At 55.1% G+C, this 17,873-nt stretch overlaps 1 protein-coding gene across 2 annotated transcripts in view; it reads right to left on the bottom strand.

Moving 5' to 3' along the window:
- Positions 1–17,873, bottom strand: part of LSP1 (lymphocyte specific protein 1) — a 40,940-nt gene that overhangs the window by 21,398 nt on the left and 1,669 nt on the right. Inside the window, exon 1 of one of the 2 annotated variants that reach the window (XM_084287732.1) lies at positions 8,843–8,972. The exons of the other annotated variant lie outside the window; for it this stretch is intronic. Within the exon in view, the coding sequence (XP_084143858.1) occupies positions 8,843–8,901 (59 nt within the window). The 5' untranslated portion in view covers positions 8,902–8,972. Of the gene's footprint in view, positions 1–8,842; positions 8,973–17,873 lie in introns of those variants that run through there. 2 annotated transcript variants of the gene reach the window in all.

Raw genomic sequence — 17,873 nt, 5'->3', positions numbered from 1 at the left:
CTCACCCCATCCCACTCGCCCAGGTCTGCAGGAGGGCTATTTCCCTGTGTCTGCAAGCCTGCTCGCCAAGATGCTCCTGTGCAAGGCGTGCCTATGGCAGCAAGGACGGAGATCTGCAGCCTCCTGCCTGGCGTGGGCACACTTGGGGGCTGCTCTCCCTGTAGGACAAACCCATTTGGTAGGACACAAGATGTGATGTCAATTTGGACTGGGGCAAAAATCTAATGGAAAGGAAACTTTTTTTTTTTTAAAAAAAAAAAAGGCCCGGTTTGAGTGAGTGTGGGGCATTTTCCAGCTGAGCCCAGCTTCCCCAGCCCTAGCAGGGTTGCATGACGGGGGGGAGCACGGTGAGGATGCCCCGGCTGCCCCTCGAGAGCAGAAAACTTGCCCTCGCCTCACTCCTCTTGGGTGGGGTCTTCTCCTAAATGCCATCAGGTGCCTCTGGCCACACTTTCCTCTCCCCCCCACATTGCCCCTTCCCCTCGATGGGAACAAAGAGCCCGAAGCCACCCGAGAGGCAGCCAGGTCCCCTCCACCCCTCCTCGTCCCCCACTCATATTTATTGTTTTTCCCCCCCTGTTCCCATAGAAACCCTTGTCTGTGGGCCTGGCAGGAAGCCACCGTGTTGTTGTTTTATTTTTTTGTGTGCACGCTTTTTTCTTTTCTTTTTTTTTTTTTTTAATATCTAAATGAAGTCATTCATTAAACTCTGCCACGATCTCCCTCCCCTGTGTGACAGCTCCAGAGAGTCTCCGATTCCGAACGGCCCTTAACCCCCTCTCGCCTGGATCTCCCCGCTTACGAGAAGCAACGCCCACATTTCTCCCCGAGCAAACCAGATTTTCATGCAATTCCAGCTCCCCAGAAAGCTGTTGTAGGGGATTGTGGTGACCTGGGGGGGTCCCATCTGCATCACGCCAGCTTCCCACTCCAGCGTTGGTCTGCAGCCCTCTGCGCTTCCCACTTGGATGTGACTAATTCTCTCCCCATGACCTCACCGGCTCGCTATTCTGTCGCTGCATCTTCTGAACGGGCCAAGGACAACGCCGGGGCGACTGTTTCGGGGAGATGCAGTTTTCTGCAGGGTGGGGGAATGTCCTGGCTCCCATCACCAAAGAGCAAGCTGGCATCCAAGTGCTCGTGGCCATAGGGCACGCGGCTCGGACACGAGGATGCTGGGTGCTTCTCATACACTTTGGGCACGAACAAGTCCCCACCGAGCCCCTGCTTGCCCTGGGTTCAGAAATGCCAGCAAACACCTAAAACCACTTTATCAGCGGATTCAGAGCTCTCTTTTGTGCTCAAACAGGCTGGCACTAGAGCAAGGTTTAGAAAGTGATGCTTTGGGGCTCAGTGTTCAAGCCAACAAGGAGAGGGAAAGTGATTACTCCTTTCCAACTGACCTAGCAGCACAAATATTTGTTTTCAATGAAAAACAAGCAAACAAGTTCACAAACAAAACCTTGGTGCAGTGCTCACATTCGGGTCAGCTACAGCAGTTTGCTGAGCTGCCAACTGACCGTGCCATCTCGGCTTGGACAAGCACAAGCCTTCACCAGCCCCCTCTGTGCAGAGGGGGTCAGCTGTAAGATTTCCTCTCAAGGCAAGGAGGTGGAAAGATCTCATCTCAAAACGGTTCGGTTTTCTTCACAAGGAGGCACGGTCTCCTGTTTTTTTCTCCTTGTTGCACAACCATCTTTGCCATTTCTAGAAGCCATCATCCGGAGCTTCAGGAGGCCTGGACAGGCTGGTGGCGCTTAGCACTGCTCCAGATGGCATTTCCCCAAAACTGGGGCGCTATGGGAAGAACCAGGCTCATAGCTGCTGGTGGGACCAAGAGCTGCCCTTGTCATTTCCTTGCCCCTAACACGGGACATGGAAACCGACAGCGCTGGGCTCACAAGGTGAATTCACGGTGTGCTCCACCCCGAGCCAACTGCCTAAACAGAGGGCGATTTCTCTCACTGGGGAGGCGAGGAAAGCCTGCAGACCTAGGGCTGGGCTCAAAGCACCCAGGTCTGGATTTGGCCATGCAGCCACAACTGGCCAAACCTCTGGGATGCTCAGACTCCTCTGCCTGGGGCCGGCAGCCCGGTTCAGTTCCAGCTCTTGACCTCACCTCCCGCAGGACCCCCAGCCCAGGGAGGAGTTTTGTTTCCATTCGCCCTACCAAACACCTCCTGCAGAACAGAGATACAGGCATTCATGCTCCACGTGGCCACTAATGCCTGCTGCAGACAAGCCAGCATCTCTAGGAAGGTCACGTTTCCTCTGGGCCATTCCTCATGGGCACTCGAGGAGCTGATAATACAAAGGCAAGGGAAATTTCTGGCACCAGCCGAGCTGTGCTTAAGGGAAATGCTGCAGACTCGAGGAGTCTTTTGCAAGGCTCATAGCTCAGAGGAAGTTTTGCTGGCCCCAAACCAACCTTCAGCACTAAAGCTAATTCCAGAAAGGAAAGCAAAATGCCTCCCAGAGGCTTTAGGCTTTGCGGACCTGTGCCAGAACCCAGCAACCCTCCACCAGCACACTCGACATTCCTGTCTCCTGAGCTCGCCGGGTCCCAGGCTGGACCAGTGTTGACTTTGGTGGGTGCCCCTGTCGCGCCGGCTGCCCCCGCATACCCAGGGTTCATGGAGAAAGAGGCTTTGGGAACCCGATTTAGGAGGAGTTGTGTCCAACACCTGGCACTTCTCAAAGGGCAAGCCAGTGCGAGCCCTATTGCTGCCAAGGGTAACGCCACCACAGCAAAAGCTGCTGCGCTTTCACCTTTGGAAACGTCCCGCGTGAGAACCAGGGCTGCATTAAGGGGAGAAGGTGCCCTGCGACCCCCAGCAGCCATCACATCACCCTCTTCTGTTGAATTTCAAGGAAAGGGAGAGGAAGATGCAGAAATCTATGCAAGGGACGTTCCCCTTCCCACATCATCCATGTCAGCCCCTGTTGCCTTGTCACAGGCCAGCCACAACCTCGGTGCCCTGTGGCCCATCATGGAGAGAGGACGGCATGCTCAAAGCAAAACTACTTCACTACCATCCGACAAACACCTACAGAAGCTGCCCACCCTCATGAAACTGAATATTGTCTAGGACTGTCCCCAGGTTCATCCTGCTGCCAGGTAGAGCTGCTGGGCTTTATTTTATACCACATTTATCTGTGGTTTGTAAAGCGTCCAGGTGTGACTGCAGGGGTCCCAAAGTGTACAGCTCACCCTTGTCACCTGAAATGGAAAAGGACACCCTCAAGAGGCTACAGAGGAGCACCACAGAGTTCAGCATCTCTGCCCTTTCCAAAGACCTAGGACCCAGGTTTATCTACGTACCAAGACACCCTCAGAAATCTGTCCCCAAACCTAAGGGCTCGTCCAAGGTCGCCATGAAGATGCTGGGAGCTCAGCAGAGGTCCAAGCAGCATCCTGACCTCCCCTCCAAGGGGCTGCTGCTGATCACCAACAAGCACAAGTGGCCTCTGTGACACAAGGCTCACTTTCAGGCTGGCCAAACGTCTGTGATGTGGAAATCCCTGAATCAGATGGCAAACAGCAGTTCAGTTTCTTTATGGACATGTTTCTGGAGCTTAGAGGTAACGTGGCTTGATAGCAAAAAGGGGATAATCATCTATCCACCTGGGTAAGGAAGGGGATGTGGATATTGACACGATATGAGGGGACTGGGAAAGAAATAAAACCAGAAGCTATGATGTCACAGCCCGGAGTTTATTTCAGCCCCGTCCCAGGGGATATGGCGATTCCAGCTCTGAAGGATCGCCGTGTCATCCGAAGGCAGCCTGCGACGCCGCACGAGCCTCTCCCTCCCAAACATTCATGTAATTCCTCAGCTGCATCGCTCCGGCCAGAGCCCAGGCTGCAGGGTTTGAGCAAGAAAAGGGGTGCAGCAAGGGGAGAAGGGAGGCAAAAAATGCATATAGATGTTTCACCCTAAGCCTTTTTCTCATACCAAAGCTCCCCGCCCCATCAGCAGCCCCGCAGCCTCAGCGCTTCCCTCTCCTGTAAATCACGGCAGGCAGCTCGGCTCCCGTCCCCGCTGACCCGCGGGAGCTGGGGTGCGGAAAGGCGTCACGCAGGGGCTGATAAGGACACGCCAAGGCATCTGAGCCGAGTGAGATACAGCTGGCGCTTTCATCGAGCAGAAATGGAAGAAAACCCTAGGCAGTGTGGCACAGACCTAGCTTCCCCTTAAAAATTAAAGCAACTCTTCTTTTTTTTTTTTTTAAGTGAATCCGGATCTTTCCTCTCAACAGCATATCCCATTTCTGCCCGAAGTACAAAATATGCAGCTACACAGCCACACGTGCCAGGTATTCCTGGCGCCACCCAGAAGGTGCAGCAGGGACCAGCCCCTGTGTGCAAGGTCCCTGGGAGGGGAAAAGCCTGCACAAAGATAAACCAAACAGAAGACAGGAGCAGAAATAGATGCTGCTGTTGGAGTTACAGCATCTCATCACCAACACCCCAAACCTGGACACAAACCCACACCACGGAGAAGAAGCAGGTCCCTCCCCTACCTATGCCAAAGGCTGGGAAGCATCCCACCAGCAGCGCTCCCAGCCTGGTGGAGCAAGCCTGAGGCCAGCGCCTTTAATAACCCATTTTTATGTATTTTTTAATCATTTTTAACCACAGCAGACAGACTCCCAACAACTCCTTTACAAGATGATGGATTGCACCCCCAGGACCGTGGGTCCTTAGCACACAGATATGCTGGTGCGGTAATGCATTAACATCACCGGTCTGGAATTTGGAGGCGGAGGGGGGAGAGAAAGGGCTGGGGCTGGAGCCCTCCCAGCACCCTGCGCAGGCTGCAGCGCTCAGGAGGTGTGAGAAATCGGTGCCGCGTACGACCCCGAACCGTGGCCTTTTCTCACGCTCCCTCTATCTCAGCTGCAAGGTTCGAGAAATCGGCGTCTGCCTAAAGAGGAGGAAGTCTGGGCTCTGTTTTTGGAAGGGAGAGGCACGCCAGAGGAGAAAGCAGGCTTGTCAGGGAGGGTCGGATTGGCTTACTAAGCCTGAGTATTTTTTTTTGTGTCTCTCGATGAGGAAAGCAAGCCTCCCAGCCTCGCTGCCTTGGCTACCTCCTCGATGCACTCATGCTGCAAAGGATGGAGGAGAACAATGCTTTGCCCCTGCTTGAAGCTGGGATTTCAAGCAAGATTCGTATCAGGCGTGCTGCTGCTTACAGCAGGGCTGAGCCTCGAGGACCCACCGGCTCGGCCACAAGGCATTTGTTGTAGGGTCCTCGGGGCGATGTGATTCCCCCGAAGCCCCACCGCCCAGAGCAGCAGGAGGGAGTTTCCTGCCGGAGCAGTGACAGGAGGCTGCAGGGAGGCCGTGGGAACGCGCTGTGCATTTCCCTGAGAGAGCTGAGGCTCAATTCGTTTATGGCCAGTGCTGATGAGTTGAGCTGCAACAGGAACCAGGGTCCCCAACAAGCCCTCAGCCTCTGCTGTGCCTTCGAGAAAAAACAACAGGTTTTGCCCCAAAACACTGATTGCAACTCTTGTTCTTAGCCAAGTCACCAAAGGTGGGAGAAAGGGAAAAAAAAAGCCTCGGGAAGCGGGAAGCCTGTTGTCACACAGCACCCCAGCATCCCACCTGCAGCCCTTGCTGGCCAAACCACCTGCAGATATGCATGGTGGGGCTTTACCCCATCATCACCCCCTGCAGCTCCCCAAAATTTCCATCACCTCAAGGTCAAGCCCTAAACATCCACTTGCTTTATGGTGAGTAGAAGCCAGAGACAAGTGAGGCACAATTGGGCTAAAAAGAAGCAAAAAGCATCGGCAGGGCTGCTGAGCTCCTCTTTCCTTCCAGAAAAGGAACATTACACCGCATGGCAGATGTGGTGCTCCTAGCAAAGCAAGCCCCAGGGCCAGGAAAAGCTGCAAAAACATCCCCATGGTACGCAGGAGGATGCCATGGAGGAGAAGGATCTGCTCCCTGCATCTACCCAGGGAACATGGAGGTGAACATGAGCCCAGAGAAGCTGCAATAGCCCCCATGATACCACCACTGCCCTTGCAATGAACTGTGGCCTGGCATCCAACCCTCAAAAAAATCTCCTTCGCCTTCAAAGCGCCATCCAGCCCTCGCCCTTTCCCAAGCCCTTCGAGCTCCTCATTCCCAGCTCGGCCCCAGGCAGCTCCCTGCTCTGGAGGTCAAGCAGAAATAGACACCAGAGCAGCATCTTCCCTGCTGAGACACATCCTGGCCACCTCCAGGAGACGTCACGCACGGACAGAAGGGAAAGCAAACGCCTGGATTCTCATTGCACCAAGCATTACACTCACGACATACATGGAAATTCAAGAAGCTGAGGGTATTTTAAAGCTGCCCCCGACCCAGTGTGGCTATGGGATCGTGACTGCATCCAGTGCGCTGCACGCACGGAGCCCCCATCACCCAGTTTCGGGGAGTGGCGTGGCCGCTGCTGCGGATTTACAAAGAGGCTGATTTGTGGGTTAATTAAACAGCCATCTTCTTTTGTGAAACACTTGAGACTCGATAAATAGAGGGAGAGAAATTCCGGCAGGAACTGATAATGAACTGAATGGATCGACATGACAGGCGCTGGATCCCTATCTTATTTATAGGAATTCATTAGGAGGATAAGGGGAGAACAGACCGTGATAACGAGATAGGGAGGCTTGTGTTTGTAGAAGACTTCAAAAATACAAAGTCTCTGGCAAGCGTGAGTTGCTACAAAGGGACAAATATTTCCCCAGGGAGGTCCCAACAGAGAGATTATGCCCGAGGGGGTATGTGCAGGGGAAGGAGGGAGGCAGATAGCGCTGCGTGGCCCATCCCTGCCGAGCACCCCCTGCAAAGCCACTCGTGCCCTGTGCCTGGGAGGAAGCAAGGCACAGGACGGGCTCTTTTTTTTTTTTTTTCCAGCCTGCCGAGAGGTGAAGGATGCTCCCAGGGTGCTGTCACAGCACTTCGTCCCGCTTGGCTCTCCAGCACACCGACCCACCCCAAAGCAAGCCCCAAAGGAAGGCAAGTCCCTGGTTAGCCCCGACAGACCCACGGCTCCCTGTAAGCAACACAAAAGGTAGATCCTCCCAAATTTCAGTGAGCACCACGCGAGCCAACAGGTCACCCCAGTAAAGATGCTGAGAGCCTCGCACCAGGCTCCGAAGGGAGCACGATGCTTGGCGTGGAGGAGTGAAGGGCACATCTGGCACTGCAGGGAAATCCCTGATGCGCACACATCAGGCTCCAAACAGCCTATTTTACTCGTGCCCAGGTCAGCTACACACTCCTGCACGTCAGAAGAGCTTCAGACCTATGAAGCATAACCATGCAGCCTGCGGTCACCTTGGGACAGATGAAAGCAGAGCAGGAGCACAGTCTTCACAGGGATGTATCTTGAAGCCAGGAGCCTCGAGGCAATCACAGACTGAAGGAGCTTGCTCAAGGGTCTGCACCTCCCTGGCAGGCTTAAGAGGGAGAAAATACAGCTGCAAGACAGGCTGTGAGTGGAGCAGAGCCTGCCTGTTCTCCTGTTGATTTCTGCAAGTGTTAGTGGAGTTATTTGGGCGTAAACAGCGGGCTAAATCCCTCGCACATCTTCACGCCCTAGCTCCTTCCTCCTCCTCTATAAACAGGGCTGGAATTCACAGCCCCAGAGTCAACGTCAGCCAGATGAAGCATAGAAACCCCGCTCAGGACAAAAGCCATCCCAAAGTTTCTCTGGTAAAAGCCCCTGCATGTCTCCGGGACACAAAAAAAGTCCCTACTTGAAGCAGGAGGAACTCGGGGACATGGTTACAGAGAAGAAAACACCTCTGGTTGGGCTGTGCCAACTTCGGATGCCCCTTGTCTGTGTACAAAGCATGCATGCCTCCCCCCTCATGCCCCTTTCCCACCCCAGAGGACAGCAGCTCCTTGCCACCACCCCTGTGCCCAGACCAGGAGGTGGCAGGGACGGGGTGACTTTTGGTCCCAACCTCCCCCACACAGCAAGGAATTCACTCGGAGGGTGAGGTTCGCAGCCTGCATTACCAGGGAAATCCCAAACCGCCTGGGAACATCTGTCCCACCAGCCCCATCTTTCACCGCCAGCAGCACGAGGGAGCCCGGAGGTGCCCAGCACGTGGGATGTGAGCCCGGCGCTCCCTAATTCCACCCTCCCTTCGCTCGGGGGCTTGGTTAAATATAAAGAGGGGAGCAGCTCATCTCTCCTGCCAGGGAGGGACACAAGGGACCGTGTGAGTTGCCCCAGCACCAGCTGCTGCTGGTCCCGGGGGGGTATTTCCAGCCCCGGCTCAAAACCAGAGTGAGCGCATGGGAGGGAATCCCAGCACCAGCAGACAATGTGGCCATGCTCCTCGGTTCAGCCTGGGCTGAGAAAAGGAAAAAAAAAAAAAAAAAACAACCCTGCCATCCTCCTCCCTGCCCCGGTAAGGAAGAGAGGTTCCAAGCACTATCGCGATTGATTGAATCAAGGGCACAGCGCCAGCTCGCAGCCCCGGGAGGACCCGGCCCCTCAGAATTAAGCATGCACATCACAGCAGGCACGGCACAATGCACATTTCGGGGAAAAAAAGGAAAAAAAAAAAAAAGGCAGCCGGCTCAGGTGAGTGTCACAGCCCGGCCGCGCTGAGTTATTCCAGTTGTGTGCTCCTGGAAAAGCCATCAGTAAGTTCAGATCTGCTTTTCTCATATTGCTGGGGAAGGGGGGGGATCCATTTGCCTTCCCTGCGGCGCACCGCGAGCGGTCGGGGCTGGGGACCGGACCCCGCTGATCGCAGGGGGCGCGGGGACGGCTCCCGGCACAGGCGGCCCCTCCGGGCCCCCCCGGGCCCCCGGCAGGTGGGCGCTCACCTGATGAGGTTCTGCAGGCCCTGCTTGCTGGAGTTCCTCCTCAGGATCGCGCTGGTCATGGTGGCCAAGGCTGGCGGCTCCCCTTCCCGCAGCTCCCGCCCGGCGCCGCACGCCCTCGCTTCTCCCCCCGGCCCCGTCTTCAGGAAGTTCTGCAGCTGGTTTCCTTTTGTTTCTGCGAGCCCCCCCCGGCCCACCCCCTCTTGTCTCCTCCACCTCCACCTCCTCCTCCTCTGCCTGCTGGAAATGTCAGGGAGAAAGCTTGCCGAGAGCAGCGCTGGATGCGAGGCTGGATGCTGCCTGCGAGCGCAGCACAAAGCCCAGCGCTCCCCCCCCGGGCTGCTTCCCTCTCACTTCTATCCCTCCCTCGTTCCTCTTCTCCAGCTCTTCTCCCTCCCCATTTACCCCTTTTTCTTCTTTTTTTCTTTTTTTTTTTGTTCTTTTTTCCTTTTTTTCTTATTTTTTCCCCTTTTCATTTCCTTTTTTTTTTCCTTTTTTTTTTTGTCCTTCTCCTTTTTTCCTTTTTTTCCTTCTCCTTTTTTTCCTTTTTTTCCTTTTCCTTTTTTTTCCTTTTCTTTTTTTTTTTCCATTTCTTTTTTTTTTCCATTTCTTTTTTTTTTCTTTTCTTTTTTTTTTCCTTTTCGTTTTTTTTTCCTTTTTCTTTCCCCTGTTTTTACTCCCCCCTTACCTCCAGCACTGCTTTCCCTATTACAACAATTGGGAACAAAGCCAGCCTGGGTTTGTGCCCTCAGGTTGCAGCTTGCACTCAGGCAGCCCTGCTCCGTTCACATCGGGAGAAGTCTCACCTCCCTGCTGTCCCCATGTGCCTAAAGACAAACCCAGAGCCAGGTTAATGCCAGGGGGGCTTTAGCACTGGGGAACTGCTCCAGGGGAAGCTCTTCTCAGGAGATGAGGCCAGCAGCTGGATTTTGGGGGCTGCCATCGGGCAGCAGGGGGCACGCACCCTGCTTCTGCGCTCACCACTCCTCTTTGCCTGCTCAAGTGACCGACTCTGCCGTGCATCAGTTTCCCCAAGCATCAACCAGAGAGAGAGCAAAAAATGAACTGGCTTGCCTTCACAAAGCATCAGCACTTCAGGAGGATAAAGAAGCATGTGAGTGGCCGGTGAAGGACTGGGAACCATGTCACCTGCCAACACCGCCTGCCATGCTGTCAGGGACAGGTGACTGCTCTCGCCTTTATGCTGCCTCATCATGGGAGCAGTGTTGGAAAAAAATAACAAAATCAGCCTTTCCTCCCTCACCTGTATCCCAAGGTCCACATGTGACTTTGAGGGGAAGTTTCTTCTATTCCAGAGCAGCGGGTGCCTGGAGTCGCACCTACCAAGTCCCAGCCCTTCTATAGCCCGGCAGGCAGCAGTGCACATGGCACAACCTGCCCACCTCCTCATCATGTCCCGCAGGGAGGACACCCCTGCTCTCACCTTCCTTCTGCCCTCAGCCCCCTCTCACCTTACTTACACATTTCAATCACTTCTCCAGAAGTGCTTATTGAAATGGGGAAGCTGCCCGCGAAATACACCCAGAAATCTCAATAAAAAGGAAGTGCGTTGGGCCCAGATCAGAAGGATGTGCCTCTCCTTGGCTTCATTTCGAAACAGTTTTGTTTTTTTTCAGGTATTTACCAAACTTCCCCTAAGCGATCACAAACCCAGCTAGCACAGACACTGATCCTGGCCTCGCTCTGCGGCCCCTCCGATGCTGTCACGCTGTGTTTGCTATTTCCGAGCTCGGGGCTGGGGAGACGACGCAAGAGATTCACCACAAAAGGCCTCTGTTGCTCAAAAGGAGCACGTCCCAGCCCTGTGAGTATTTACAGGGTAATTAGGATCAAGCCAGAGGACGTTCCTCTGGACTTCACCACCACTGCCCCCATGCTCCGAATGGTGCACGCACCTACAGGGCTCTGCTTTTTGGGACAGGACCCGTCTGCTGTGAAGCACCAAGAGGAAGAGCCCCCCACACCACAGCTGGAGGAAGAGCGGTCCCACAGCACCATCCTGCAGAACAGAGGCACTTCTGTCCCCTCTCCTCCTGTGCTCGCCGCCCAGCCCAGGTGCAGCAGCCTGCATCCCACCACGCTGCCAAGAACAGCCCCGGCCCCGCAGCTGCACACCTCCTTTCGCAGCAGCAAACCTCCTGGTCCCACCAGGAAGCGGGCAGGAGCACAGCGGACACAGGAAGAGAAACAAAGAATTAATTCATCTCCTTTTTTATTATTTTTCAGTGGGGGTGTGTGGCGCATGCTTAGGAGAACCACCACAAATCCCCGCAGCAAAACCTCACCCCAATATGGGAGCAGGGATGCCCTGAGCACCCCGACAGCTGCTGCCGGTCACTGGGGAGCTTCCCAGGGCTTCTCCTGCAGCAGGGGCAGCAGAGAGGTGAGAGGCCAGGAGGGAGCGAGGCGGGCTGGGCTGCTGTGGGGAGGAGGCGGGAGTCCCCCGGAGATAGGGCCGCACTAGTTCCCGTTAATTACACAACTGCTCTGCTATGTAGGGCTGGTTGCAAAATCAGTCGGAGCCTAACACATGGTCTAGTGAGTGGGGGGGGAGAGGAAAAACTAGGAAAAAAGACTCCATTGCTAACAAAGAAATGCATCCGAAGCAGTTTTCCCCAAACACGCGGCGATGCAAAGCGGTACCAGCCCAGCCGAGCAGCAGCGCGGGTTCCAACAGGCAGTCGTGCTGAGGATTGGCCCTTTGTAGGGCCAGCGTGGTTTCCAGCAGCCGTGCCCCCATGTCAGAGCGGGGAACCCACCCAGAGCAGACCCCCTTGCAGGAACAGCTTCTGCTGCTCCAGCGTGGGCTAAGCCCTGCCCCAGCAAGGGTGGCTTTAGGGTCAGAAACCCTGCAGTCTTCCCCCTGCCACCCAAACCTCTCTGCCCATTCTGACACCTCCCGGACCTCTTCACCATGGGCAAACCCCACTTTGAAACCAGCACCTGCCCAGCCTCCCAGGAGCCCCAGTTCAGCAAGAAGGGGGCCCCAGCTGGCGCAAGCAGCACAACAGCCTGATGGAGAGGGTTTGCCTGCGTCCCCTCCATCCCTAGTTCCCACTCGGCACACTCCATCAGCACTCATTTTCGGGCAGCCAAGTGCAGAGGCCAGAACAGGCAGGCAGAGATAATCCCAAGGAAATTGGGTGTCTAGCAGCCAAGAGCAGCACATTATCTCCTTCTCAGCAGGGGCAGCCAGTTGCAAGCTCCAGAAGCGTGCTGTCATGAGGGCCGCGTGTCCCGTCGGCACAGTTAGCTGGGGTGCTGTGATTTCTGGGGAGGGAAGAGCAGGGTCGGAGTGCTGAGGACGTGCCAGGTCTGGCGAGCACTAGAAAACACCCCAGGGTGAAGCAGAGGATGTACAGCTATGCCAAAGGTGCCACCAGAAGGCAGAGCAAGCTCTTGGAGGTGGGATCAACCTGCCCTGCCTGCACCTGCAGCCACCCCTGGCAGCAGCACAAGGATGCTCCCCAGACAAGACGTGACCCCAGGGGCAGACAGGGAGGGAATGCAGCAGGCAGGGGCTGCCCGAGCAAGGGGCTTTCTGCCAGCCCACATACCCCGAGGGGCAGTGGGGCAGAGGAGGTGGGAGGCGCTCAGGAAGGGCTCCGCAGGAGGGCGCCTGGCCATGGGCTCACCCCACAGCCACGCGGGGCAGCACCGCAGGCGAGAGATGTTGGGGCTGCAGGGGGCCTGGCTCCCAAGGAGGAGCACGTATGATTGTGGGCTGAGTCCAAAGAGTCAACAAACACCATGTCAGAAGTCTGAGGCGCTTGGCTCAGGAACAACGATGACTTTCTTCCTATGACATCCAGAGAGGCAGAAACAAAAAGGAGAGAGAGCTGCGGCTGGAAGGAGCAGCCCTCATTCCTCATCCCACTGCTGCCCTCTCACCCCCATGCAGGACAGAAGAGGGACCCATCCTGTTCTGTCCCCTTGGAGCATTTTATGGACAGATCATAAGCCTAAAACCCCACGGATTTGCTTCATCTCCCAGTGAGAGGGGAGATGGGAGCCTGTAAGCATGGTGAGAGATGGTGTGGTGCTCCATGAGGGATACGAATGAGGAAAAGAAATGAGAGGACTGAGGGAGAAGGGAGCAAAAGGAAAATGAAAGATGGGTTTAAAAAGGAAAGCAAAGCAAGCAGAGGGGGTGAGAGCATGAGCCAGGGCAGCACCATGAAGAGCAGAGGTGGCCACACAACTCTCCTGTGGTGTGGCACTGCCCTGTGCAACACAGGCACTTCTAGCAGCCACTAACCCCTGCCTCACGCTGCCAGGCTGGTTCTCCTGCTAGGGCTAGGGTGGGCTAAGGGATAGGAAGGAAGCCCCAAGCATCATATGGCAATTCCCACTTCCAAGCTTCATGGGAAGACAGCTAATCCCAGCTCGCAGAAAGCCAGCATCCATCCACGCCTCCCCTGCTGGAGCCAGGCAAAAAGATGGGAGCCACCATGGAGGGGCAGGGAAAAGTGCTGGGGTGCATCCAAAAATTAATTAATTCTGCAGAGCCAGACCTCATACAGAGCCGAAAGGAGCCTTTCTGCCATTAGGTCCAGGAAGATGGATCAGGGCAAGCACAAGCTGACGCTGTATGCAGGACCATGTCAAACGGAGAGGAAAAGAGGAGTGAGAAATGCCAGCCCAGGGAAGGAGAAGCCCCTCAGGGCAGGGGAGCACACAGTGGATAACACACGAGCCTTTCCTCGGGCACAGCTGAGCTTGGGCCCGCTGCTGTCAGCTCCCTTACAGAAGGTAAGGGGCAACTGCGAGGAGGCGCCTGCTTTGAAACCATTCCAGCAGCCGGTTCAATTATCGCTTCTGATTTTATTGGGGGGGGGGAACTTTGCCCTTCACAAATGGATGGCAGTTGTGGTTGCTTGGGATGTGTCAATAGCTCAGGGTTTGTCAATGTTAATGGCTCCGGAGCAACCTTTCCCTGGAAAGGAAACTGCTTTTGCAGCAGAAAAAAGCACATGCATGCGCATGCACCGAAGGAGTGATCATATTTTCCAGTCCGTCTGGCAGGAGTTTGATAAAACAAATTGCACATAGTGTCTATTTAGCAGCAGCAAGCAACAGATACCTAGGGCTGGGAGAGGGGCTGCTTGGTAATGCAGAAAAAATCCCTAGCAAGGGGTTCGTTTGCAAAATGAGCTTGTAAGGGAAAGAACCGAAGACTTCCAGCTGATGCAAACTGGCACAGCTTCACCGCAGACAGTGGGGTGGTGCTGATGCACGCTACCCAAAACATCAGGCCTGTATTTCTATGCAAGAACAAGAGAAATTCAAATAAATCCAGTGAACCAAGCCTTGCACATCTCAGACCAGGTGCTCCCAGGTGGCTGCAAGCGTTCAGCCCCCCAGTGCCAGCGGGTCACCAGTCCCTGAATGGGGTTCCCTTTGGGTTCGTTAATAAATTCAGCCCACGTGTTTCTCTGCCCACGGAGTCCCTGGACAGCTCTCAGACACGTGGCTGGTGTGAAGCTCCTCTGTGGCAGGGCAAATCCACATCGCTCTGTCTCCAGACACCACTGCTCATCCCGTACGACCCAATATCACACCGTCAGCACCAGCCCTGCCTCCACGCCAGCAGCACACCCCGCAGGTGACTGCAGGCAGCCGACAGCAGAAGATGCCCAGCTCGACTGGATGAGGACGGGTGCTGCCAGCCGCCCTGCGAGCCCCCAGAGACCCTGCTGTGGACCTGCCCGTGAGAAAGGCAGCCCCGAGTGCCGAAACCTGGGATTAAGGCACTCCGGCAGCTGCCTCACACATCTGGTGCGTGTTAGGAGGGATCCATGGCAAGGAAAGCACACACGGGCGCCAAGCAGGGCCGGTTAACCCCTTGGTAGCTGAGCCTCCTCGGAGCACCCAGGCAGCCCGAGGGCTGGGATACCTGCTCAGCCTCAGCCCAGATCTCAGCAGTGGTCTGTGCTCGCTCGGTGATTTGGGAACTCGGCAATTCAGGTGCCTAAACAGAGGTGCAGCACCATCGGAGATGCCTCGGGCTGTGTAAAACACCTGCTCAAGGCCTGGCAGGTGTCACACGGGTCCGATAAGAAACTACCTGTAGCTGGCACCCAACAGAGGGCAAATCCTGTGGATAAGGCACCTCATTCCCTTCCCAAACAAACGGCATCCTTTGAAGGATGCCGAAACACCTCCCCAGGGTTTCCAAAGCCTCAGTCCTGGGAGGAGCATGTCAGACTCCGGGTAAGGGAGCAGAAACCTCAGCCACGGCCGTGGGAGGCCAAAGCTCAGCCCAGACTCCTGGTGCTCCTCGTGGCACGAAGGGATGTGCTTTAGTGATGCTGGACAAAGGCCAAGCAGAGCTTTCCCCCTCCTGGGGTGCAGCCTAGGGATGCTGGAGGGGCTGGGTGACCCCATGGCATGGGCTCCAGCAGCAGCCAGCAGTGGGGGGGTTGGCAAAACTCCTGGACTGGTGCCAGGACACCCAGCCCCACAGCAAGCTGTCTCCAGAACCCACAGAGAAGGGAATCCCACAGGCTTCAGAGCCAGATTTCACCCCAAGTGTTTTTAAACTGTTTTAAAATACACACTTTTCTTTTTTTTTTTTTTTTGTTTTTGGCAGCCCATGCTCAGCTAACCCTCTGGCTAGCACATCCTTCAGTGGTTAAAAAAAAATCAAATAAAAGCTCCTGGGCTATCCCCTATTAACACCCACACCCCCAAACCCCCAGCTTTACATTGCAAAGTAGGCAAGACAAGCCAGGGTTTCCTGCAAGGAGAAAGGGGCAGTGAAGGCACCTGATACGTCCCTATATTTAGAGGCAGCTCTTCATCCCTAATGCCCCTGCCAGAACACCTACATCTAATATGGAAATGCTGCAGTATTGCCCAGCTTCCTTAGGTCTTCCAGCTGGGGTCTGCTGGCCCTCCCCTGTGTGTTCCCCTACTCCTCTTCACTCCTCTGCTCTCAGCTGGGGCAAACTCGGAGCAGTCACCCCGTGCGGGGCTCAGCCATCCCTCCCCCAAGGAATCCCATGTGCCGAGGGCTCTCCCCATATCAGCTTTCCTGGCCAGCCTCCTTCCAGCCACGGGTATACTTAGCAACAAGACTCATCTTCGCAGGGACCCTCGAGACTCCTCTAAGGATCTGGAGAATTCGAGACAGCTGGGGACAGACGTGGCCGAGCAAAGCCTGGGGCCTGCTGGCGCAGTGGAGCCCTTCCCTTGGTGCTGACCATACAAGGGCTGCTGAGGGCTTCCTGCAGCTCCCGGGAGGGCAGCCCCGCAGGGGAGGTGGCAGGGGACTAGGGAGAAGCTGGCTTCTTGGCTCTGAGCCCCTCACTCCACAACTGGACCTGCTTCATGAGCCACGCTCACGTGGCCGTGTCCTGCAGGGCAGGCTTTGTGTTGGGCTCACAGCCCCGAGACACCCTGAGAGCAAGGGCAGCTCGTAGAAGAGTGCAACTCCAGCTGGTTTTTGGTGGTGGTACACCAGCACGAGCAAGGTTCTGCCAGCATGCCTCTGGTCACACAGGGACAAGGGGTAAGCTGTGTCCAGGCTGGGATTGCCTCAATAGCTATACGAGTGTAAGCCTTCCCTGTCGTGAATTCCTCTATATATGCTGGGCAGATTTCAAAGCTCATCAAGCAAACCCAACTTCTTTTTTCCTCTCCCATATCTCCAAGGTATGCGTACATTGCCACCAGAAAGCCTCAAGATTGGCTTCCCTGGCAGCTCCATCCCACCGCTCGCATCCCCGGCACTCCTCACACTGTCTTAGCTGCACTGCCCTGACTCCATCCATCCATCCACCCCTCCATCCACACACTGATGGCCTTGAGAAGAACTTCTGCCTGAGGTGAGGAGAGCAGAGAGCTGAGCTAACCACAGGCAGAAGAGAGGCAGCCCCAGGCAGCAAACACACACTTCCTTCCTCCATTTGGGGGGTGGAAATTGTGAGAGCTTGGCAAACATGTAAATAGTGCAAGCAAAGGGATGAGTTCAGAGCTGCGCATGAAACCATTACACAAATCAGGAGGGAAAGTGATTCTCCTTTTTTTTTTTTTTTAAACAAACAAAGAAAAATTACTTTTGCTCTCTTTTTTCCATCCATTTAATATTTCATTACAATTCATCTGAAAGAAAGGGCTGCACCAGCTTTAATTAGCATCCATGCACACAATTTATCAGAAAGTTTCAAAAAGAGTTTCAATGCTATAAAACAGGTGCCTTCGTATCTTATTTATCTGAAGCTCCAGGAGAAAACAGAGAAAGGAAACACCTAGCCCTGCCCTGCCTTGTGCTGCCCCACCAGGGACTCCTGCTGCATGGCCCTGGCTAAGCCAATATACCTCCACCCACTGCAGCAAGAGGTGAAGGGGCTCGGCCACCCAAAAAAGGACTCAGCCACGCCAAAAAGGCTCCTTCCCCTGCAAGGCAAATGAGCACTGCCTGGAATTACACCTCAGCACCCCCCAGCAGCAAAGCTTTCCCCTTTGTTCCTGCAGGCAGCCACACACTGCGGCTCCAGCACCTTTTTGAAGCCTCCAGTCAAGCCTTCAGCCAGGGCTAATTGCTGTCAGGTGTCAGCCCAAACACTCAGCGCAGCCGTCAGCGATAGGAGATGACACACCTTTCCCCTCTCCTTGTCACTCAGGGGTGTTTTTTTCTCTCGACATGAAGTGTGCTGCCTTTCAGCAGCCTTGCGGAGAAATGCTAATGCGAGCTTTGAAGCTGGAGGAGAAAATCAGGCAACCCCCAGGCTCCAGGGATGCTCAGCCTCAACCTGGCTGCATCCAAATCTGAATACTTCTGTGGGATTCCTCGGCCAAGCTTACCTCTGCCTTCCCCTATTGCAGTCAGCTGCAGTTTGGTCGCTGCTGCTGGTCTCTTTCCCCTTAACCCCTATGGAAAGCTGCCTGCTGTGGAGTGACCAGAGTACAAGTACAGAGTACAACGGATTGTAAAATCACAGTCTGTTGATAAAGCAACAAAGCAGACGAGGAACGGGGAGATGTGTAAGCTGACAAAAGACAGCAGCCA

Source organism: Netta rufina (genome assembly GCF_964035555.1).
Source record: "Netta rufina genome assembly, chromosome: 5".
Taxonomy (NCBI): Eukaryota; Metazoa; Chordata; class Aves; order Anseriformes; family Anatidae; genus Netta; species Netta rufina.
Note: the sequence above shows the minus strand (reverse complement) of the source record. Positions and strands in the feature narration are given on the sequence as shown.